Here is a 23,844-nt window from a genome sequence, read left to right on the forward strand (position 1 = left end):
AGCTGCTGCATCGGCTTTCTTTCTCATGCTTTTCGTTGTTCTTTCAATGCGCTGAGAATCTGTAAATCGTGCGTAGCAAGTCGTGTGGTATCCACCGTGTTGTGGTATTGCTGCACTACAAAGTTGTGCGAAGGCCTGCCACTGCTGCAGCTGCCGAGTTGTCGGCGGCAAAATCTATCACAATTTGTGCTTTAGGACCATCCAAATCTTTCCATTTGATGACGTACTCTAGGAAGCGTGTCCATGTTTTACCAGAGAACGCCGTCATTCTGCACTTTTTTGACGGGGAAATGCACATAAAACACGATATTTCATGTGTATTTTCGTCGCTTGAAGACGAAATGTCTTCCTCACAGGAAGCCGCCATGTTGTTTCGACGCGATATACTGGACCACTCCACTACCGCGATTGTGATTGGCCAATCGACTATGATCAATAAAATATGTCTTCTGATTGGCTAATGTGCGTTCGAGGCTGAGCGGTATATTTTGAACATTAAAAAAATTTGAAAAAAACAATATTACTAATTAATGTAACCAAATCTCGCGGGTGAAAAGTAACCGAACGTTTCTTGGATTTTTCCCTGCAAAACCATACCAAAATCATGCCCACCCCATTTGTAGACCAGGTAGAAGAGAGAAATGTGGCCATGGCCTAGGCTCTACGAGAACATGATTGGTTTTCTTGGTTTTTCTAGCATCTACAAGCCCAAAACTTGAAACAAGTCTGTTTAGCAATATCTGCTATAGCATGCTAATCCTCCTTATCCATTTATTTCTGAAAATTGCAGCAAAAGCAAATGTTGTACATTCCCTTTAAAACTAAATTAGATTAAATTAAATACATTAAATTAAACTAAGAAAAATAAATTGCTAAAAGAACGATAAATAAAATTACCAAAAAAAGCGAGTTTGCAGCCCTTCTATTTGGGCATTCAACATCTCCCTGGGTCTAGGGATTGCGAAAGCCTTAGGTGCTGCCCTCTACAGACAGAATATCATGGTGTTCATGTATCTGGACAATTGGCTGGTGGTCGGTCGGTCAAAGCAGTAAGTCAGCAAAGCATTCAATTTGACCTTGCGTATGGCGACTCAACTTGGATTCCTCATCAACGAAACGAAGTCGCAACCAACTCCCACACGGACCCCAACTTTCCTGGGAGTAGTGATAATCTCACAACAAGAACTGCCTTCCCTACAGATATACGCACCCAAAACTCCAACAATGTGTAACATTGTTACTCAAAAAAATTGTGGTCCCAGCAGCAGCATGGCTAAAACTACTGGGATTAATGGCAAGTATGGTGGACCTGGTGGCTTATTGTCGACTTCACATGCGCCCACTTCAACTCCACCTCCTTGCTCACTATCAACTGAGACATATCCCAATCAGCCTCATGGTACCATGTTGTCTACCTACAGCCACACCTTCTATGGTGGCTAGATCCTGTCAAATTGACAAGCAGCCTAAAATTCCCAAAACGGCTACCAACAAAAGTCCTAACCACAGATGCCTCTCGGTCAGGCTGGGGAGCCACATTTGCTTCTCGTCAAATAGCAGGATGTGGCTCCAACATCAACAAGCTTGGCACATCAATGTCCTAGAGCTGCAGGCAGTTTTCAATGCTCTCAAATATTTCTAACCAAGCATTCAGATTTGGATGGTCTTGATAAATGCCACAACACCACAGTTGTTTCAAACATCAATCGCGAGGGAGGCACTTGGTTGGGACAACTTTGCCTCCTCACATGGGAACTACTCCAATGGTGCCTGAAGTTCAACATTTCATTGATAGCCACGCATCTTCCAGTCAAGTACAATTGTATCACCAATGCATTGTCCATTGGGATCATCCGTCCAACAGAATGGACACTGCAACCCCAGGTAGTGCCACCGTTTTTTTTGCACACATAGACTGACCGCATATAGATCTGTTTGCATCAGAGAAAAAATCACCAAATTCCGGTCTCTTGCACCAGATACCCCGATCCACAAGGGTTGGACACAGACATTCTATCATAAAGGGTGTACTGATGGCTCCTCAGTGTCTAACAATCAAAACTTTAATCCAAATCCTCTGTGGGATGTTCATCCAGAAACCTCCCACTCAGAATCTAATTCCATCATGGGGCCTCACTCTTGTTCTAGGAACACCGTCACAAATGCCGTATGAACCAATTGGGCCACTATATGCTCAACCTGTCAATTAAGCCTGCCTTCCTATTGGCTGTAGCAATAACTCGATGACGTCGCAGCAAGCTATATGCCATGTCAATTGAACCTGGCTACATCATATGGGAACCAAATGATGTTCGTCTAATCCCAACATATGACAGAAATGTATCAAATCACCCAGTGTGAGGAAATATTGTCATTACAGTGGGACAGAGTGAACAAGTGTGCATGCATGCCTATATCACACACATTGTTTATTTTTCGTGTCATTTGATGACGATTTAGGGATCACATTCATATCATTAATACTTAATGAGTATTTCGGAAATCAGGGAAAATCTGTTTCACTGTGGCCCTTGTGTGAGAAATATTTCCAGTGTAAATAGGACAGCTGTGGTAATTTTACATGTTGAATTGAGGAATTGGTCTTGTCAACCACATTCTGTTTTGGTTGCTCTTTAAAATTAAACAATCAAAGAATGACATCAGTATAATGTCACTTCTAAAAAGGACTACAGAAAAGAACAAATTGGAGAACAAAATTTAGCTGAAAATATTAGTAATGTCTTTTCTAGGTTTATTTAAGGAAAAGCCAAACTCAGCCCCTTCAAAAAACAGCATTTTATACATGCTCTAGAATTTTAGAAATATTTTTTCCAGTAGCAGTACTTAGAGCTGAAGTATGTTGTGTTCTTGATCCTTAGGTACCCAAAGGAATACAAATCATTGTACCCTTTGGATTCAATGAGTATGGCCCCCAACCCATACTACACCAAAGGCCTGCCCCCGCCAGCCTGGGAACATTGGAATGATGTTCGAGTTGGTGAAGATATTCCACTTTCCAAGGACAAGCCATACTATGGACCGTTGCCACCCAAATACCATGTACGTATATTTTCTTCCTCTTGTTTTCTCAACTGAAGCTTTAGTTACAAAGAAAATGACAGCATTTGTTAGCACTTTAATTAGTGGGTATCACATGCAATTAAAGTGGAACTTATCATTAAATCTATTCAAACCCAATGCTGAATTTGGTCAAATGATTAAATTGAGAAATTGTGTATCAAGTCCACATCCCACCATTTGTCATTAATCATGACTGAACTAAACAAAAGTATTCCATATTTGACAAAGCATTGATTTCCTCACTAATGACTAAGGCCGCGGTCGAATCACATGGCTACAGTCAGCAATAAAAGTTGAGTCAGTAGGAAGTGGCTGCAGCCATTGACCAGTGGCTTCGATATGTGCGTATGTTTTTTCAGGCCCAAGCAATGTGATTCAGACGCAGCCTAATAGTTGACCTTCAAGTAAGACTGCAAATAAGCCTGGGTCTCCAAGTACACTGTTTCTGTATTGATAAAAAAAAAAACCACTTTAACATGCATCTGAAGATCAGTAAACCCTCGAGAGGACTAAGCAGCTCAACTTCATGATTTGTTTTCATGGAAATTCCAGGTCTACTTCACTCAATTTACTTGTAGAGCAACCTACTTATGCATATTTCCCTAAACCGGCAGGTATTTATGCTAAGAGTTTACACGATAGCGCCCTCTGGTGTCCTACCCATAGTGCCTTGTGCTCTTCCTCTTTTCTCTTAGCGGTAGCGGCCGGTCGGGTAGGATGTGCATAAAATACGCTCTGTATTTCTCGTCAATTTCTGCTACCCTTATCACTTAAGAGAAGATTTTGATTAAAGAATTTATAGTAGAGTTATTGTATCGTCTTGTTGTGTGATATTGCATAGTAATAAAGCGTTTGGAGAGAACTGGCTCTCCCTCAGAATGGACCAAATTCTCGGGGGACTCTGCCGTTAACGCTACATCGTTATTGCGGCAGCGGTCTCCTGTCCAGCATCCCCAGCCACTGCCGGCTGCGGGCTCTGGCAGTTCCGTTGACCAATGAGGGAACCATCGGTTGCCTTCTCCGGTCAGCCTAAGCGGAACAGCCAAACGAAAGGGGTGCTCCGGGAAGGTTCCTCCAAACTTATCTCATCTGCCGGAGCCAAACCTAAAAAGGGTTGACATGGTGAATGAGGCTCGGGTCCGGGCTTCACTACACCCTCTGTCCCATCCCCAAACACGGGGCAGCCCGAGGGGACTAGCCTTCACAGTTCAGTGGGCTTGAGTCACCCATGTCCTCCCAACACAGTGCCTAACACCACTGAGTGCCTGGATGGACTATTGTACAGGCCACCGGACAACGCTCACACCCAACCCAACCCATGGGGCTTAAAGCGCTGACGGCCAGGAATGACATGAGCAATGCAGAGCAAGCCGCCTGGGGGACCGTGGACCGGCGGGCTCCGTATTATCTCGCTCTCAGGGACCCCCTTGTCGGATTTTATCCGTTGTTCGGGGGTTCCGGTGCCCCTAGTGTCATCCAACTTTTCCTTGGGTATACCCCAGGGCCACTTCAAATAAAAAGAGCAAGAAGAACTAGAAATGTGTTTGTGGACAAACACAAGCTGTTTCGGATATTTGAAATACTCTGTGCACGTGATGAACACTTGATGAAGTCACTTCGAATGTCATCTGCCAAGTGAAAAGTCAATCAGACATATAGTGCCAAAGTATGATTTGAAGAAAAACGTGTACAAACCCTATGGGGAAAAATGCATCTTAAATGTGAAGTAACCTTACACCTGATGATGTCACGATCACGAATTTCTTCTAGGACCATCTGTAGGTGGTAGTCTAAGTGTGTACCAAGTCTAACGTCGATCAGATTTACGAAAGTGCCAAAGTAGAATGTTTTAAAACGTGTACAAACCCTATGGGGAAAAATACATCTTTAATGTGACGTAATCCAACACCTGATGACGTCACGATCACAAATTTCTTCTAGGACCATCTGTGGGTAGTGGTCTAAGTATGTATCAAGTCTGAGGTCGTTCGGATTTACGAAGAGGCCAAAGTGGAGTGTTTTAAAACGTGTACAAAACATATGGGGAAAAATGCATCTTTAATGTGACGTAACCCGACACCTGATGACGTCACGGTCACGAATTTCTTCTAGGACCATCTGTGGGTGGTGGTCTGAGTATGTATCAAGTCTGAAATCAATCGGATTTGAAAAAGTGGCAAAGTGGACTGGTGGAAGAAACGTGTGTTAAACCTATGGAGAAAAAGTCTGAAAAAGGAGGGGGGGGAAAAAAAAAAAAAAAAAAAAAAAAAATCTTAACGAAAACAATAGCTGTTTCGGTGAGTCACCGAAACAGCTAATAAGGTGGGTCGTCGACCACAACATTATACCTCAGACTCGGACGACTCCTCAGATCGATTCCACCGGGACAAACGCTCCAGGGGTGAGGATCCGATTTCTAGGGCAGGTTTTTTGCAAGCCTTTCAGTCTGACTCGGCTTCATTATCGGCCCTGTCTGCCAACCACCAGATGGGCCCAGTTGGCAACCCCTCTGAGGCGGCAGGCCAAGCCCGCAACCCTCAGTCGTTGGTCAGGGATGGGCGGCTCAAGGACAAAGGGACATACCGCACACGGTTAGCCATGCTTCAGTCTTCCCACCTGCAGTGAGCACTCCGCAGTTGTTACAGTGCAACCAAAAAACCTAGATTATTTTACCTCATCTGTGTGCTTATTGTGCCGTGCGAGTTGTTTGGTTTTTATTAGATACAAAATGTATACGTTACACCCCACATTAAATAGATCTGTCATAAAGTTTTTAACCAAAAACGTGTTATTCGATTCCCTCGTAGACTTTCCGCAACCGCTTACAACCTAGGCGTGGTCGACAGTGTTGGAGGTCTCGAGGCCGGCCTCGGCCTGGAGGCCGATTTTCATGGCCTTGGCCTTGGAGTGCAAGGCCTCGGCCTTGGCCTCGGCCTCGGAGCCTTCCGGCCTCGGCGAATCGGTCGAGGCCGGCTCGAGGCCGCCCATTTTGATGTGTTTTCTATTCTAATTAATTTAAATTTGTTACCTTATCAAACCCTTGAGTTTCTGCCGCAGTGGGTTCCGTGAAACGAACGCATATACAATGTACGCACGATCGAATGAACACACTGGTAATGGTTGCATTGAACGTACGTACGTAGCATCTTCGCCTAGCCTGCGCTTCAGCTTTCCACGTGCGTGCAAGCGTTATAACTGTTACCGTGTGCCAGACTACATAAGTCTGGCACCAATCTCATCCGGTAGTAGACTAGTCTGGTTGCAGTGTTGCATTTCGCCTCTGTACCCCGACCTTTAAAAATGATTTGCCGCAAGGTGCCGCAAGCTTAACCATTCCTTTTTATATAGGCCACTATTTTAATAAAAGTCTGAACTTTCTGGGTGCTATCGAGTGTACTAGTCTGTACCATTTTCTTTTCATAAGATATGATAAAAACAGTTAAACAGTTACGATTTATCAAGTAGATTTTATTTTTACACGGTGGTTTAAATGAAAGTTCCGGCTCACACGGTAATGTTTGGCGCAATTGGTCGATATGGAAAGCGCGATTTCAGAATTCGTTTTTCCATCAAAATGAATGCAAAGTTCTGAATTAAGTCAGTATTCCTCGTGGTACCAGGATACTTGGTATTTTTAGAGCCATGTTGATACTTACTATATGTATTAGCACGGTTTGAAATTGACTAATTTTGCGTGGTTACAGATATACGGCCAAAACCACTGGACTCTTGCCATGAACTTAAAATTCTTCGAAGCCATTGGATCCCAATCGGATGATCCGAGAATTCGTGGGCATTTTGATGAACTGAATGATATCATGCTTGCATGTTCCGTGTTGCCGTGTTGTTTGGCGGGATCGGCCATTGCCAGACTTTGTCTTGCACCGCGGTATTAACAGTGATAATGCGTGGATACTTCTTCCGTTGTGTGGAGTGGGATTGGAACTATACTTTGCCCGTGCCTAACGGCAGGCAGTCTGGCACTGTCTGGTCGCATCGCGGTGTTTGCTCGGCGCGCGCCTGGACAGTGCGAAGGTCCAGGGGGGGGGGGGGTCGTAACTTATGGTTATTAGTGGTAAAAACATGATTCAAAAATCAAGTTGTTGTTTATTTAATGGGGATTCCTATGATATTAAATATTGTGATAGGTTTGGAAAATAACATTTTATAAAACATGCTAAAAGTAAATAATGTAAATCTTACAGAATAGAAACTCAAAATTTGGCCATTTAAATTGTATCTCCAATGAGGCTGATTCAAATGCCATTGATTTTGTTGTATAATTCGCTTTTCAGTGTTACAAAACTTGAGATTTCTTTCTTTAGAAAAATTAATTCGCCAGACTCCCTACAAGAGGAAACACATTGCAAGCTGTAAGCCAGGCACTCCAAAACTCAGTGAATTCATCTAAAAAGATGTTAAAACTCCAACATAATCTTAGCCTTGTTTTAGTGATTTATATCTTATTACGTGTTTTAATAGTCGGCCTCGGCCTTGGCCTCGGAGGTGGTGGCCTCGGCCTTGGCCTCGGCCTCGCGGTTGTGGCCTCGGCCTCGGCCTTGGCCTCGGAGGTTGTAGCCTCGGCCTTGGCCTCGGCCTCGGAGGTTGTGGCCTCAACTACAACACTGGTGGTCGAGTCGTGAATACCCCATCCCATCTTACATAAGAACTCTTTGTACATAGGCCATGGTAATTGTGATAGAAAGCTCTTCTTAACAAAATCGCACCAATTAGTAGATAATAGATAGTATTGTATTGAACCGAATGCAGCGTTTAGGACCTATGATCGTGTGTTTCAGAGACCGGTTTCAGCTTGCCCTGAACCTGAAATCTAATGACAGCAGATTTAGCTCTTGGTCAGTTTGATCCGGGTCTGTTTGATCCGGTTGGAAAATGGAAAGTTCAGTTTTGTTTCCCAGAATTTGGCAATTCCGTGGTCTATTATGCGTGAACAGATTAGCTGATTAATTAGGCAAGACCCCGCCTCTTGACCTCCTAGATTTTGACCAATCAGCGGGCGCTATCATTGCGCGTCATAGACAATGGATAACAAAAATTGTCACGCTCTCTGTATCATGTTACAAAATATCGCGCCCCCGCTGTTGTTGTATTACAAAACACTACATTCGAATTGACCAATCAAACCATTTAGTCCTGATTTAGGAATGAAATGACGTCACGATTTAGTAAAGTCGACTCCAGTTGGCTGGCAGGCAGCTTGCATATATGTACATGTATATGTCTAGACATATCAGACGTTATACGTGAGACTTGCTCTGTGGATAACGGGTGATACTCAGACTAGCCAAATTCTAGCGTCATCTAGCGTCCCGGGCATCTTGACATCTGTTAGCAATAGTCGGCCTCCCCAAGTATTCGCACAGCTAAATTATCCGTAAGTGTCGATCAAGTTGTTGTTATGGAGTTTTGCATAAATCTTTATTGATGCCCTATGGACACAATATTGAGTGATCTTTAAGATTTATGGTGTTTAATTGATTTTGAAATGAAGATTTGATTGATGTTGAGAAGATATTGTGTACCAACATGATTTTAAAATGACCAAGAGAAGTAAAAATTCATAGAAATGTAGATTTCTACGTAGATCATTAACAAAAATCTTGAAATCGACGTTAAGAATTACTTTGACGCCGAGAATTTTGATTGAAGATTTCGGTAATGGAGAAGTCAGCGATTTTAATTGAGAATTTTGAAGTTAAGGATTTTGAGTGCTTGAGGATTTGGAAAGCAAACCAGATCATGTAGAGATGGTGGGGATTTTGAAATTCATGCATAACGAGAAAACATGAATGGTTTTGGATCTTATATTTATTTTAGATGGCCTTTTTGGGTACTGAGTGATCCGTCGGCACTAACACCAACTGAAGAGGAGTCTTCCATTGGCTAGCAGCAGCAGTAGACAAGGCTTTTCATGAAGCAGGCTCATTGAAGAGTGGTACTGATGAACGTGGGCATCTTTGGGACTTTGCCTGCCATCTCAGAATTTGGAGAGTATTTAAAATAAGCTTTAATGAAATCTGTGAATCACACGATAAATAAGTACAACTGGTGGAGTTTAGAAAACTTTAAATAACGTAACACAGAACAGCAAATTCCTCATGTAACTGAAATTATCCTGAGCAAATTAGACTACTGAAAAATTAGTTTGTGAACAAATAAGAATATACTGGAAGGGGAACCCAATATTGAATCCTTTGATAATTGCTGGAAATAATAATTTTGAGCAAAAGTGTAAATAAGAAATTAGAGGAATTGAATTTTAAGGTATTTGTTGTATATATGTGAAGAAGAATATTTGAAGTTTTTTTTTAATGTAATAGAAGAAAGTAAGAAGTTGTTTTCATTCCCTGTCTTATAATTTGTCTGTTGGTGTGTCTGTTGGGCCAAAAAAAAAAATATTCGGTCTCTGGTCAGACCAATGTTCCGGAATTGACGCGGAGATGCGGCTTCTTTTTTTTTTCTTCAAGCTTGAATTGTACAGACAAGGTGGGGTACTATTTTGCTTTTTTGGTGTCCTCATGTACATTGGTGTCCTCCATAATTATCCTTGGTGCTTTCGATCATTTGCCTTGGTGCAATTTCCCATTCCTTGGTGCTAATTGGTAAAAAGAAATGAGGAGGTGCGGCAATAGAGGCCACTGTTGGAGCTACCGCGGAACATTTTGGAAAAAAAAGAAGATTGACGCGCATGATTAAAATCGACGCGCGCGCGCTAATCAGAGACTGACTTTTTTTTTTTTTTTGCCTTGGGGTTGCCATTACACTTTTACAACAGACCCGGCAGTTCTGGTGGACATGCGGACCGCTGCTTTTCCTGTCTGTCTTGACCACGGTCTTGGCTCAGTGCTTGTCCAGTTTGAACGAGTGATGACCTTAGCAACCTCCACCTGCCAGGGTAATGTGCTCAATGCACTTTTTCTCCCGTCACAGGGTGCCCGCAAGAGGTTCGAGACCTTCTTTCTAAAGGGCAAGGATCTCTTTGCAGGGAAATTCGAGGATTGCATGCAAGCTGAGGCAAAGCGGTTGAAGGCTAGTAAGAAGCCATCAACCCCAATGTCCAGGGCAGCGTGCGCCAACTCAGTCATTTACCGGACAAGCACGGCCCCAACTCGGCTGCGGTTCCCAGTCGCCTGCTCCCCTTTATCCCGGGGGCTGACATAAATACTTCCCCACTCATAGCGGCCTCCCACCATCGGACCCGTGGGAGGCCATCTTTGAGAATTTGCGGGGTCCCGGGTGTTAATTACGTCCAACCAGTGGGTGCTCGATTTAATCAGTCGCGGTAAATACTCACTCCAGTTCTTGAGCACGCCTCCCCCCCCCCCCCTCCCCAGGCATGCTTGTTCAGCCGACACCAACCCAACGAAGCACTGCTCCCTCGAGGGGGAGATAAACTCGGGTGCACCCCCAACTTTTTTGATGGGGGTGCAGGAATATGCTAAAGCACCCCCTACTTTTAGTGGACATGAATGCACATCTTGTCATAACAATCATCTTTCGACTTACCTAAGCAGCCACAAAATGAAAAGTATCTGAAAAAAGTAATTATATTTCCCGTCATGTTGGCACTGTCGCCCTAATTAATGCAAGCTGCGCGCACCCCGCCGCTCACCTGCCCACTCATACTGTACTAAACTAGCCAGTAGCCACTTAACCACTGCGTCAGTTTAATAGTCTGGTTACAGACCTATCTCGCTTACACAGTAAGTAAGTAAACCTTCGTTGTTTTTAAGTTCACTTCACGATGACAAGTTTGCAATTCAAAACACGTGTGTAATGCTCAGTGCAGTGATGACTGCTTCCTGCCACGCCTCCAAAGGGCCAAAGAAGGCACAATGGAAAAGCAGTAACCGGTAATCTATTCATGGCCGCGGTGCACGGTTGCAGCATAGGTACGGTCGAATTAGACATCGTAAAAATGCCAAGAAAACACCGATGGAGAAAGAATATTTTTTGCAAGTTAATTCACAGAACTTGATCTGTCATGTCTGTGTATGTATTTTCCGTGTTCATGAATTTATTTTATTTCGAGGTTGTGACGTACTACTCACAATTTGATGCAGCGTGTTTTCCCGAAGTTAAACGAGGTTATCTATGCTTATACCGCGCGCGATTTATGGACAGTGTTGGCCATGCAGTTTCCCCTTTTGACTAGCTTTGTACTTATGGTGTGCATGACCTGAATTTTCAATTGTTTAAAAATATTTATCGACTGTTAATACTCTAATAATTATTAAGGTAATCTTTACTTTTTGTGGCCATTTTCGTATAGCCTTTCGTAGTGCAATGGAAATAGTCCAGGCTGAAATTCGCATATGACTGAATACCCCATTCAATCAGCACAAAAAATTGGCAAAAAGAAAAATTTCCGACCTACCGACCCTATTTTTTAGAGGTATGCGGAAGCAGAAATATTTCTTTTTGGCCTTTAATAGGGAGTCCATTGAGTTTTGGCCGAGTAAGCTGTAAGGCAATTTCAAACCGTGCTAATATGTAAGTGTCAACATGGCTCCAATATCGACCGATTGTGCCTAACATTACTGTGTGCGTCGCCACTTTTGTGTAAACCACATGTAAACTAAAATCTATTTGATTTAACGGTTTTTGTCAGAACTTTATGAATATATATGATTCTATATATAGCTCAGCCATGATTCAATGACTCCGAACTCAAAAATTATGTTAAAATGATCTTTTTAGCTAAAAAATAAATTGATTTTAGTGGTCAGAAATTGCCTCAGATTGCACCACAGAGCGTTTAGGGTCCAGATTTTTATGCCCCGCGGCGAAGCCTTGTCCTTCCGTGTGTGGGTGGGTGGGTGGGTGTGTGTGTGTGTCCGGACAAATCTTGTCAGCGCGATAACTTGACAAATACTTAACATATGAACTTCAAATTTGGTTTGTGTATTGTTCTTGGTAATCCTAAGAACCCTTTTGCATTTGGGGCCGAAAGGTCAAGGGTCAAGGTCACAGTGACTAAAACAAAAGAAATTTTGTCAGCATGATAACTTGAGAAATACTTTACGTATGAACTTCAAATTTGGTTTGTGCGTGTATTGTTCTTGATAATCCTAAGAAGCCTATTGCATTTGGGACCAAAAGGTCAAGGGTCAAGGTCACAGTGGCTGAAACACAAGAAATTTTGTCAGCGCGATAACTTGAGAAATACTTTACATATGAACGTCAAATTTGGTTTGTGGATTGTCCTTAGCAATCCTAAGAAGCCTATTGCATTTGGGGCCAAAAGGTCAAGGGTAAAGGTCACAGTGGATAAAACAATAGAAATCTTCTATTTATTCTGAGATCATAGGGATTAGGCATTAATTCATATAAAACCTACAGAAGACACTAATGCTGTCAATGAACGTTCCATGTGACCAAGGTACATGTAAAGTTATGTTATGTCACGGGAACAGTCACGGTTGCGGGGCATTTGTGTTTGTAAACACACCTGACTTGTTTTGGGGGCCCTTAAGCGGGCCCCGAACCCCACACCATTAGGGCTTCATGCTACGCGCTCACATTACTTCTTATTCCAGGTATCAAGGTATGTCCCCCCACTTTTGAGAAGCGATTGACGCCCTTGGCTAAATATTTTATTTCAACAGCACTTTATAGTCTTCTACAGTTTTGATAAACAATGCGTTGGGTCAGTTAATAAAATATTCACAAAAAGTGCATAATGGAAACAATAATTATTATTGGGTTTTTTTACATACATGTACATGGTTCATTCTGGTGTAAACTTTCTTCCCCCCCCCCCCAAAAAAAAGGTGAAATAGTGCCAAAAAGTGGCCCCGGCCCCCGACCCGGACCCATGCCGAAATGGCTTCGCGCTTTGCACTCGCCGATTGTCTTAAACAAATTCCAGCACCCCCTGTCAAAAATTTGATCTGAACAGATTTATTCATCCAAAGTGCTTCCGTATGGACACACTCAAGACTATCCCGAGTCAATACACAAGCCAGCATGGGGGGCCAGCCTAGACCTGAAGGACGCATACCTACTCGTTCCTATCAGGTGGGAGCATTGGGAATTCCTTTGGTTCCAATACAAAGACATCTGCTACAAATTCATGGTGCTCCCATTCGGCCTTTCTACCTCGCCCCGAGTCTTTACCCGATCCTAGCACGTGGCAGAAGGATGCACTGATGATACGGTGGGATGGGCTGCTTGTCTACACCTTCCTCCCGTACGGGTACTGACCAAACTTGAGCAGGTGGACTACAAAGTCCTCCTCATAGCTCCCTTCTGGCCCGCCAACCATGTTGCCCAAGGCTAACCAGACTCCTGGTTCACCGGCCAATGGTACTTCAGCGGAGAGCGGACATTCTGTTCCAGCCCAGCTCGGGTTTTCTTTGCCCAGCTCTGGGCAACGACAACCCAACCATATCGGCTGCCTTCTCGCTACACAATCGCCCATTGGTTAGTTACAGCCATCAAGTCAACCGTGGACGCATCACCGGCAGGGGCGGCTTCCACCATTTGGGCCTTCTTTAAGGATGTCTCTTACATCACGCAAGCGGCATGTTGGAAAACTCCCAACACATTCACCGAGTGTTACTTGAAGGACGTTCTCCTGACAGAGGGCAGAACAGGGAGAGCAGTGCTGAGGGCAGCTAGCTGAACCTTGTCATGGTCACAAGACCATCTCCAACCGAGGACCTCTCTAGCATAGATGAGTCTCCTTACTCTGATTCCTTATTTTAACCTTTTTACATATGATAGATATGAATTATGTCATAATGGTTTTGCCTATAGTGATCATTTTTGCCCCACCGTGCACTTATATTATGTACCGGTGGGCTGTGGTTCAATATTGTACAATTATACAAGAGCATCTCGCATAACCCACCGCCTAATACCTGGTGCAAGTCTGTGCATAAGTAGATTGCTCTACCCTCGGTTAGTTGAGTGAAGTACCCCCCCCCCCCCCCCCCACAGAAGTGTGGATGGGGTCTACGAACAAAAATTTACCTGTAGAGCATCCCTTCCTCCTACCCCACTATTCTCGATCTAGAGAAACATGGGTGCTCCGACTTAGCGCTCGAGAATTGAGAAAGAGTGAGGGGCACTATGGGTAGGACACCAGAGGGCTCTTTTGTGTAAATCTTAGCGTAAATACCTGCTGGTCTAGGGAAATATGCACAAGTAAGGTAAGTGTTTGTTCGTAGACCCAATCCACACTTCTGAGGGGGGGGGGACTTTAATACAAGGCTATATGCTTTATATCACTTACAAGAATCAGTATTGACAACTTTTGCCTGTGCTTTGTCCAACAGCTTCTGATGCGGCAGTCATACTTTGCAGCTACTTCCTATGTGGACTATGAAATTGGCCGTGTTCTATCAACACTGGAGGAAGAGGGATTTGCGGATAGCTCAATCATTGCATTAGTTGGTGATCATGGTAAAATCAAGATTATTATAACATTTTTTTTAATTCTCTACACATTAACAAAAGGTCATAAAGAGGAAGAAGAAGAAACCTTGTCTTCATTTATGTGCTAAGTGCTTGTAACAGTATACCCCAATAGCATGGTATTGTTGAAACAAAATTACATTAAAGCTAAATTGGTTTGGCCTACAGTAACAAGCAATTTTGCCAGGGATTTGTCTAGTATTATTACACCCATTACAAACAGAAACATACTTCTCTTATGCTTTAGGGAAATAAAGTTGGCATTATGCTTAGACTCAAAGGAAAACATACCCAACCATTTCTTGTGTTTAGGCATATGACACAGCCAAAGAACTAAAACATATGGGCACACCAGGCTTGAAACATATGGACATATCAGACCCAAACATATGGGCACACCAGACCCGAAACATATGGACATATCAGACCCAAAACATATGGGCACACCAGACCCGAAACATATGGACATATCAGACCCAAAACATATGGGCACACCAGACCCGAAACATATGGACATATCAGACCCAAAACATATGGGCACACCAGACCCGAAACATATGGACATATCAGACCCAAAACATATGGGCACACCAGACCCGAAACATATGGGCACACCAGACCCGAAACATATGGACATATCAGACCCAAAACATATGGCACACCAGACCCGAAACATATGGACATATCAGACCCAAAACATATGGCACACCAGACCCGAACATATGGACATATCAGACCCAAAACATATGGGCACACCAGACCCGAAACATATGGACATATCAGACCCAAAACATATGGGCACACCAGACCCGAACATATGGACATATCAGACCCAAAACATATGGGCACACCAGACCCGAAACATATGGACATATCAGACCCAAACATATGGGCACACCAGATCCGAAACATATGGGCACACCAGACTCGAAACATATGGACATATCAGACCCAAAACATGGGCACACCAGACCCGAAACAAAAGTAGCAAACATCTACTTAAAAAAAGTAGCAAACATCACTTAGTTTACGTCTTTCCAGATGCCCGACAAGGTACACTTCAGCGTGCATTCAACTTCAATGCCGTATAACAATACGCACACACAGTATGTACATTGTACAGCACGCGTATTACACGTACATGTGTGTGCATGTATTGCAGAGCATGTGCATACATGTGGTGCAAAAGTTAGCAATTCCGACTTGATAAATCTGCCATCAGCACCCCCCCCTCGCGTGCACGAGCCTGTATTCATCGATGCATATGCAACACCATCTCTATGCATATGCAGCAACATCGCTTGACCAATCAAAGTAACCACTTTTTGAAGACTCGTTTATTATTTTCAGTACGTATGGAAGGCTGGATAACAATCTGCAAAAGTATTAAAAACATAAACTTCATCTTGAAATGAAGCCACATTAAACTTCATCTGTAGATTTCAAACACAGTATATTTGGATGATAATGCTAAGATCAGCTGCTCTTGGATTGAATTTATAAACAACACGACCATAACCCAATCTAAAAACACGTTAAAATTGTGCAGCAGCAGGATTCCAGTCAAACCAGTGAGTTTGGCGATTTTTTTCATTGAAAAAAAAACTTTTTCATTTTCCGACGCGCATGGCTACGGCGACGCGCGCGCATACCAGAAACCGGAGACTTTTTTTTTTGGCCTAATAGTCACATAATGTTGATTTCTGATTGTTGAAATACCAGTGTCTACTTCACTCAACTTACCTGTAGAGCAATTTACTTATGCATATTTCCCTAAACCTGCAGGTGTTCACGTTATTAAGAGTTTACACAATAGCGCCCTCTGGCGCCCTACCCATAGTGCCCCGCAGCATGTATGCTTCGCGAGCCTCCACTTTTCTGCTTGATGCACTTTTTCTCCCATCGCCGGGCACCTCCAAGGAATTTGAGACCCTCCCTCTAACAGGCATGGATCTTATGCAGTAAAATTCGAGGATAACATACAAGCCGAGGCAAAATGGTTGAATGCTACTGAGAAAATCGATTTCAAGAAGCCACCAACCTCCACGGCCAGGCCTGAACAGAGTAAGAACAAACTGTCTTGTGTTATCCCCCGCTGCAAACCACTGAGGTCTAACTGTGGTGGTTTTTGTAGCCCTACCGCGCAGACTCAGTCATTCGTCGGACGACAATGGCCCCAACCTGGCCATGGTTCACTGGCACCTGCACCCCGTTAACCTGGGGGCTAGCGTAAATGACTTGCCAAACTTGTGTCGACCTCCCGCCGTCAAACCCGTAGGAGGCCGTCTTCGAGACTCTAATTACGTCCAACCAGTGGGTACTCGATCAATCAGATCCAACCTACCAAACAAAAGGCTGCTCCCTCAATGGGTAGATCAATTCCCACCTCGAAAAAGGGGCAGTATGCGTACTTCCCTCGGGGGAGACGCGATCAGGGTTCATGGTGTCCAAGAAGGAGGCTGGCGCCCCATCCTAATCTTTAAACCCCTGAACAGATTTATTTGTCTGAACCTTCTTGATTTTATTTGCGTGTCGAACTTTCGTCAGTGCGTGTTCCTGTTCCTTCCGGCAACAGTGGCCCCACTCAAACCTGGCTCAGGCTGCTAGGCCTCATGGCCAGCTATTTGGACATCGTAGATTTTTGCCGGCCTAATCATCACCACATATATCATCCAATGCCAACCACGTCCTGGCTGATACCGCACCTCCGGTGGTGGCTCGACATTGTCAACCTCTTTCACAGACCCCGGCCATTGCTGACCGTCATAACAGATGCGTCACTTTTTGGCTGGAGGGCCAACATCCACCCGCGCCAAGTTGTGGGTCGGTGGGGCCCAGAACACCGCTCAAGTCACATGAACATACTGGAGATGTTGGCAGTCTCCAACGCTCCTAAATGTTTTCGGGTATCAGTAGTGGGCCAAGCAGTCCTGGGTTTCGATGCGACAATGCCACCTGGGGGGCATGCAGTCTGCCCAACTGTGTGCACTCACATGGGAACTCCTCCATTAGTGTATGCGCCACAATGTCACGTTTTTAGCAGTCCACCTCCCAGGTGAGGAGAACGTCGCTGACGACCCCCTCTCCAAGGGGTCAGTCAGTCCGCAGCCTACTCGATAATGAGCCACACAGCGAGATTTTATTTGCAGCGAGTTGACCATCTGGGACCATGCGAGATTGCACGAGGTTATGCGAGTGTTCAGTAGTGCCCCTGGAAAATCGGACAGGAAACCCGTTTCGTAGCAGTGGCTGACTAAAGGAGTGGTCTTGTTATTGTCCTTAAATGAGTACCTTGTGGGCAGGGTATGGAATTTTTTTAAGTACATGAAATATAGCAAGAAAGTGTGTACATGTACATCCTAGAGCATAGTAACCTCACACTTTGAAGAAAGTTTGGCTTAGTTTTTAAGTTCACTTTTTTAAGTTGCTTTATATTTATAATTGAGTCATTCTATTTTTTTCAGAAACTTTCTTTGTAAGCAATGTTCTTTGAAAGTGCAAGTGGTTCAAGTATTCAAGTGTTTTAGTAAAATCCAGCTCAAAGTATTTAACTTTGGACTTCTGATTTTATGAATAAATCATTTTCCAGAATTTCAGTCAAGAAAAGGGACATATCTTTGATTGTTTTTTTTTTTATTTTCATTTCGACAGATAAAAAGCATCATGAAAATATTGCCAAAAATAGTGATTTTTTACATGAATTTTAACCCATAACGGTCTGGAAATAGGAACAGCATTGCCAGCATATTAATGATTTATATTTCTGGTACACCTAGTTATTGAAACGAAGAAAACATACAAAAGAAATGAAACTGGCTGCCATAAACTGTGTTGTTTTGAGAGAGGACACATCGCCAGTTTATTTTCTATAGTCGGGCACATTTAGTTTCAGATTACACAATATCCATAAGCATGCATGGAGCGGGGTACCCGACATACGGAAGCCCCCGTGTGCTGTTAAGTGATTGTTAAAACACGTGCTGCTTGTAGGTCTTGCCCAATGAGGAATGTACACTCATGCCATACACGTGCTTACACTTGCTTCCAGAGTGTCATTTTTACCCCTCAGCCGAGAGGCTCGAGGGGTATTGTCATCGCCTAGGGCGTCCGTCCGTCTGTATGTCTGTTCTGACCATACCACCCTTGTGGGGTGATGTTCCTTTCAGGACACATCACCCCACTTTTTTCACAATAGAAAAACATCACCCCAGAAGGGAATCTTTAGAAAAAGGGATAATGGGAACACAATGCTATCACCCCACAATTCCGTCTGGCTGGAACGTCCGTCCGTCCGGGTAGCTTAGTTTCCGGATGATAACTTGAGTTAGAAATGTTGTTTGGGGTTGTAACTTCGGTAGGCGGTTGCCCTTAGGAGTAGGCAAGTTGGGATTGGTTTTGAGGTCAAAGGTCAAGGTCACCGCGGTGAGTTAAAGGTTAATGGTTTCCGGATGATAACTTGAGTTAGAAATGAAATTTTGGTGTCTAACGTTGGTAGAGGGTTGCCCTTGGGAGTAGGCAAGTTGGGAATGGTTTTGGGGTCTAAAGGTCAAAGGTCAAGGTCACCATGGTGAGTTAAAGATAAATGGTTTCCGGATGATAACTTGAGTTAGAAATGAGATTTTGATGTCTAACTTTGGTAGGGGGTTGCCCTTGGGAGTAGGCAAGCTGGGATTGGTTTTGGGGTCAAAAGGTCAAGGTCACCGGTGAGTTAAATGTAAATGGTTTCCGGATGATAACTTGAGTTAGAAATGAGATTTTGGTGTCTAACTTTGGTAGAGGGTTGCCCTTGGGTACAGGCAAGTTGGGATTGGTTTGGGGGTCAAAGGTCAAGGTCACCGTGGTGAGTTAAATGTAAATGGTTCCAAATGATAACTTGACTCTGGCTGAGGGGTTTCAACAGCAATTGCTGTTATTTTTCTTGATTGTTATGTAATGTTATGCATCAATGAACTTAAACCTACAGCTGACATGACTAATCAGACAGCTCAATAAAAGTTACCAGGTCAAAACATTTCATCGGCAAGGTTTCTAATGTTTGTGAACTACAAAAACGTCCAATTTGCATAGAATAACACGTGGACAAGACTGATTTTGGTGACTTGTATTCCAATTAGTGTAACATCACTATTCTTGCGACTTTTACTAAGCTTTTTCCAACAGGCATTGTTAAAGGGATAAACTTAAATACTTTGTGAAGAAACAATTGAAATAGGTTAAAGTAGGTGAAAATTGCTGTCAGAAGTGGATTTACTATATTTTGAACCACCCTGTAGTTGGACTTCATTCGAAATATGACTGTCCCCATCATGTCCTGTAATAGGCACTTGCGATCAAAGCAGATAATATGGCTGATTGATAAAACAGTGAACACTTGGCCAGAAACAAAGGCATACAATGGTATGTGGATGTGGAGGGCTTGTAGCTGATGGTTTCTGATTTATTTCACAATCAATATCTTCACGATATTCACCACTATTTATTATCACTAATGCTGTTGATTTAATAAGGGAATCAGTGTGTGCTTGGGATGTGTAAAACACTATGTTTAAGACTGGTTGAGTCTGGACATGCTGGAATGCTGATATATACCCAAGATCATTTTGTATATCAGGTTGCATGTGCATATAATTTTGCAATGATGCTTTTAGTCCACGATTGCTATCATGATCAGTATGTAAGATTTTCCCCCACAATTATTAATACCAAATTATTAATCCCTGTTTAAATTTATTTAAAATTTATAAGTCTGATATTTTTTTTTTAAATTCAAATACTGTCTGTATGCTGTGTGAAATGTAATTCTGATTGTTGGTTTCAAGAGGGCATTCTTAAATTTATTTTTTGTTTGTTTTGTTTTTGTTATGCTTCATGACAGGCTGGCAGCTTGGAGAGCACCAGGAGTGGTCAAAGTACAGCAACTATGACTCTGCAACAAGAGTGCCTCTCATGTTCTATATACCTAAGGTTACCGACAAACACTGGCCACATCAGCACAAATTCCGTCTTATTGACCCACTTGACAGAATCCATCAGACTGAACAACAGGATGCATTTGACAATGTCACACCACAGTACAATCAATCACTAGGGTTTGTAAGCAATGCTTTAGTTGAGCTTGTTGATATTTTTCCAACACTGTCAAAGATTGCAGGGATTACTGTGCCCCCAGTGTGCCCCATAGACACCTTCCATACTGATTTCTGTGCAGAGGGTGTTAGCCTTCTCCCTGTTATATGTAATGTCACTGCAACAGTGAATTGTGGGTTAATTGTTCGATGGAAGAATGCAAGTTTCAGTCAGTACCCTCGACCAACTTTCTTTCCTTCCCATAAAACTAACACACCCAAGTTGACTGAGATTAATTTAATGGGATATTCTATGCATACAAAGAAGTATCGATATGTGGAGTGGCTTTCCTTCAACCATACAGATTATGCAGTTAATTGGACAGAACCTGTGGCAAGAGAGCTTTATAGTTACAAAGTTGATCCTCTGGAAATGCAGAACGTAGCCAATGCATCTCAATATCGGAACCTCATCAAAGAGCTCTCTCAACAACTTAGGAGTAACTGGAGACATGCATTGCCAGTTCTGAAAAAGAAAACAAATACAACCGAGTAGAAGCAAAACAATATGAGAAATGACAAACTACATTATTTCAAAACAACTCAAGTAAAGGAACGTTTTAGGAAACATTACCAAATTTGTCATTTTAATAAAAAAAATTCAGGTTTCAGGTTTCAGGTTTATTTCCATACTATATGGTAATTAAGTTGAATAATATACATCAGGTAAACATTTTAACGAAACTTTGAAATAATAGTATGGGGAGGCCAGACAAGAAGCCGAAGCTTGTACTAGGTCTGCCCCCTTCACAAAGAATACATGTAGTTATACAATTCATGAATAATCATAGGATATATCAATAATATGTGATTACATTAAATTCACGAGCTCATGCAAAACTTTACAAAAAAAGAATAAGTTACTTGAAGTAAATTTACCATCCTTGGCTTTACATGTGTTGTTAATAATTTTACTTGGCAATAAAGTAATAATTTTGCTCTTAATCACCATTGATATTAGCCGTAGTGAGAAGTAGTTTTTTATAATACAATTTACATGCTCTAATTGAGGTCATTGGGCAGAGAGATCGAATTTTATTCCAAAGGAGGGGCCCCTGGTGTCGTACAGTTGAGAGGTGTAGGGATGTTCTAACTTTATTAAGATGAAGCTTATTTGACGATCTTGTGTCGTAATGATGAATATCTGTGTTCATTACAAAAAACGATTTAATATTCAAAGGCAGTATGTTTTTTTCAAAATTATACATTAGAGCACACAATTTATATTTATAAAGATCATATACAGATAAGGTGTTGAACTTAACAAATAGCGGGGCAGAGTGATCCTTAAAACTAGAACCATTAATCAGTCTTAAAGATTTCTTCTGTAAAACGAGCAATTTATCAAGATAGGTTTTATGAGTATCACCCCAGGCAAGTATACCATATTGAAGATGAGGCAAGGATAACGTATTATAAATTGAAAATAGAACACGGGATGGGACAAAATATCTCAGTTTTCTAAGAATACCAAGGTTGCGAGATATAATTGTAAGGACTTTCTGACAATGATTTTTCCACGTTAACTTATCATCAATAATGACCCCCAAAAACTTACAGGAATCAACCTTTTCAATATGATGATTGTTAAAACGAATCTGAATACTTTTATCTACAATTCGATTTGTAAAAAACATCGTATGTGTTTTCTTAAAATTCAAAGATAATTTATTACATACAAACCACTCAAATACATTAGTTAGCTCATTGTTCAATATGTCAACAGCATCATTCAAATGTTTACTACTGTAAAATATATTTGTATCATCTGCAAATAAAAGAACGTCAGAGGTCGAGTAGAATTACAAATATCATTAATATAAATAAGAAATAAGATAGGTCCTAGGATTGAGCCCTGAGGTACACCACATGTGATTGGTTTGTAATTGGACTTTTTATTTTGCCAGACAACAAATTGTTTCCTATTTCTCAAGTAATCTTTAAACCACTCGAGTTCAGTACCTCTGACACCATATGTTTGTAGTTTATTAATTAGAATATCATGATTTATGGTATCAAATGCCTTAGAAAGATAAAAAAAAAAAATACCAATTGTATGTTCACGTTTGTCCAGACTAGATGTTATTTTATCAACTAAATTAATCAAGGCAAGTTCAATTGAATATTTGGCCCTGAAGCCATACTGAGATTGTGACAGTATGTTAAATTTAGCAATATATTTTTCAAGACGGTTTGCAACTAACCTTTCTAGCAATTTTGAGAAGCATGGCAATACAGATATGGGGCGATAATTAGTGACATTGGAACGATCACCATTTTTGTAAACTGGAGTAACTTTAGCAGTTTTAAGTTCATTAGGGACCTCTCCGGGAATTAAAGAGTGATTAAAAATATCTGTTAAAGGGTGAACAATAAAAGGAGCAATATTTTTTATCAAAATATTATCAAGTTCATCATGACCAGAGCTCTTCTTATTTGGAAGTTTACTGATACAATCAAATAGTTCTTCCTCGGTGACTGGGCTTAAGAATAGAGAATCGGGAAAGTTACCTTTGATATATGTTATCGGGTCAGAAGTACTATGTTGTATCTTAGAAGCTAAATCTGGACCAATGTTAACAAAATGTTGATTGAAATGCTCTGCAATCGTTTGAGGGTCGTTAACATCATTATTGTTTATTTTGATCGAGTTAACTGGCTTGATGTTTTTGCGCTTTTTATTTAAAATTTCATTTATGATTTTCCAGGTATTTTTTATGTTGTTTTTTTGTTGCTCAAAAGACTCTGAGTAATATATTTTCTTGGAGGCTCTAATAACGGTGGTTAATTTGTTTTTATATCTGTTATATTTGAGTTTGTTGATCTCAGAAGGTTTTGTAAGAAATACTTTATACAGTTTATTTTTCTTTTTTATAGACTTGAGTAGACCTTAGAAATAAAATGAATTTTATAAAATGGCTTGAATCTACCATCAATAAGAATACATTACTTTTTGACAGAGGTTGTGTGATGTAAACAACTTCATTTTACAAACACTGTATACTCAGGTGCTTTCCAAGTTAAAAATGATATTTTCCATGTTACAATACATACTGAAGTAGTATACTGTAGTTGATGGTTGCAACAACACAAGCTGCTTCGTATGTTTTTGGAAGAGCTCTGTGACATGTGAAGACGAAGTGATTCGTCATTATGTCAATATGGTATAACACTTTAACAAGAAACTACAACTGAA

The 23,844-nt window shown here is 41.8% G+C and overlaps 1 protein-coding gene across 1 annotated transcript; it reads left to right on the forward strand.

The window, feature by feature from the left end:
- Nucleotides 1-384: 384 nt before the first annotated feature.
- LOC119726969 (iduronate 2-sulfatase-like) lies at nt 385-23,573 on the forward strand. Its single transcript, XM_038198819.1, has 4 exons — nt 385-1,884; nt 2,880-3,060; nt 14,385-14,511; nt 20,399-23,573. Exons 1-4 carry the CDS (start codon nt 1,832-1,834, stop codon nt 21,142-21,144), a joined length of 1,107 nt encoding a protein of 368 aa, XP_038054747.1. The 5' UTR covers nt 385-1,831; the 3' UTR covers nt 21,145-23,573.
- The last annotated feature ends 271 nt before the right edge of the window (nt 23,574-23,844 follow it).

The sequence above is a fragment of the Patiria miniata genome, unplaced genomic scaffold (assembly GCF_015706575.1).
Source record: "Patiria miniata isolate m_02_andy unplaced genomic scaffold, ASM1570657v1 HiC_scaffold_2, whole genome shotgun sequence".
In the NCBI taxonomy this organism is placed as follows: Eukaryota; Metazoa; Echinodermata; class Asteroidea; order Valvatida; family Asterinidae; genus Patiria; species Patiria miniata.

What these genes read in the sequence shown, in the direction of transcription:
- LOC119726969 (XM_038198819.1), top strand. Translation starts at nt 1,832, where the DNA reads ATGCATTGTCCATTGGGATCATCCGTCCAACAGAATGGACACTGCAAC. An exon ending in AATGGACACTGCAACCCCAG is followed by an intron (nt 1,885 to 2,879) that starts GTAGTGCCACCG and finishes CTTGATCCTTAG; the next exon opens with GTACCCAAAGGAATACAAAT. An exon ending in CGTTGCCACCCAAATACCAT is followed by an intron (nt 3,061 to 14,384) that starts GTACGTATATTT and finishes TTTGTCCAACAG; the next exon opens with CTTCTGATGCGGCAGTCATA.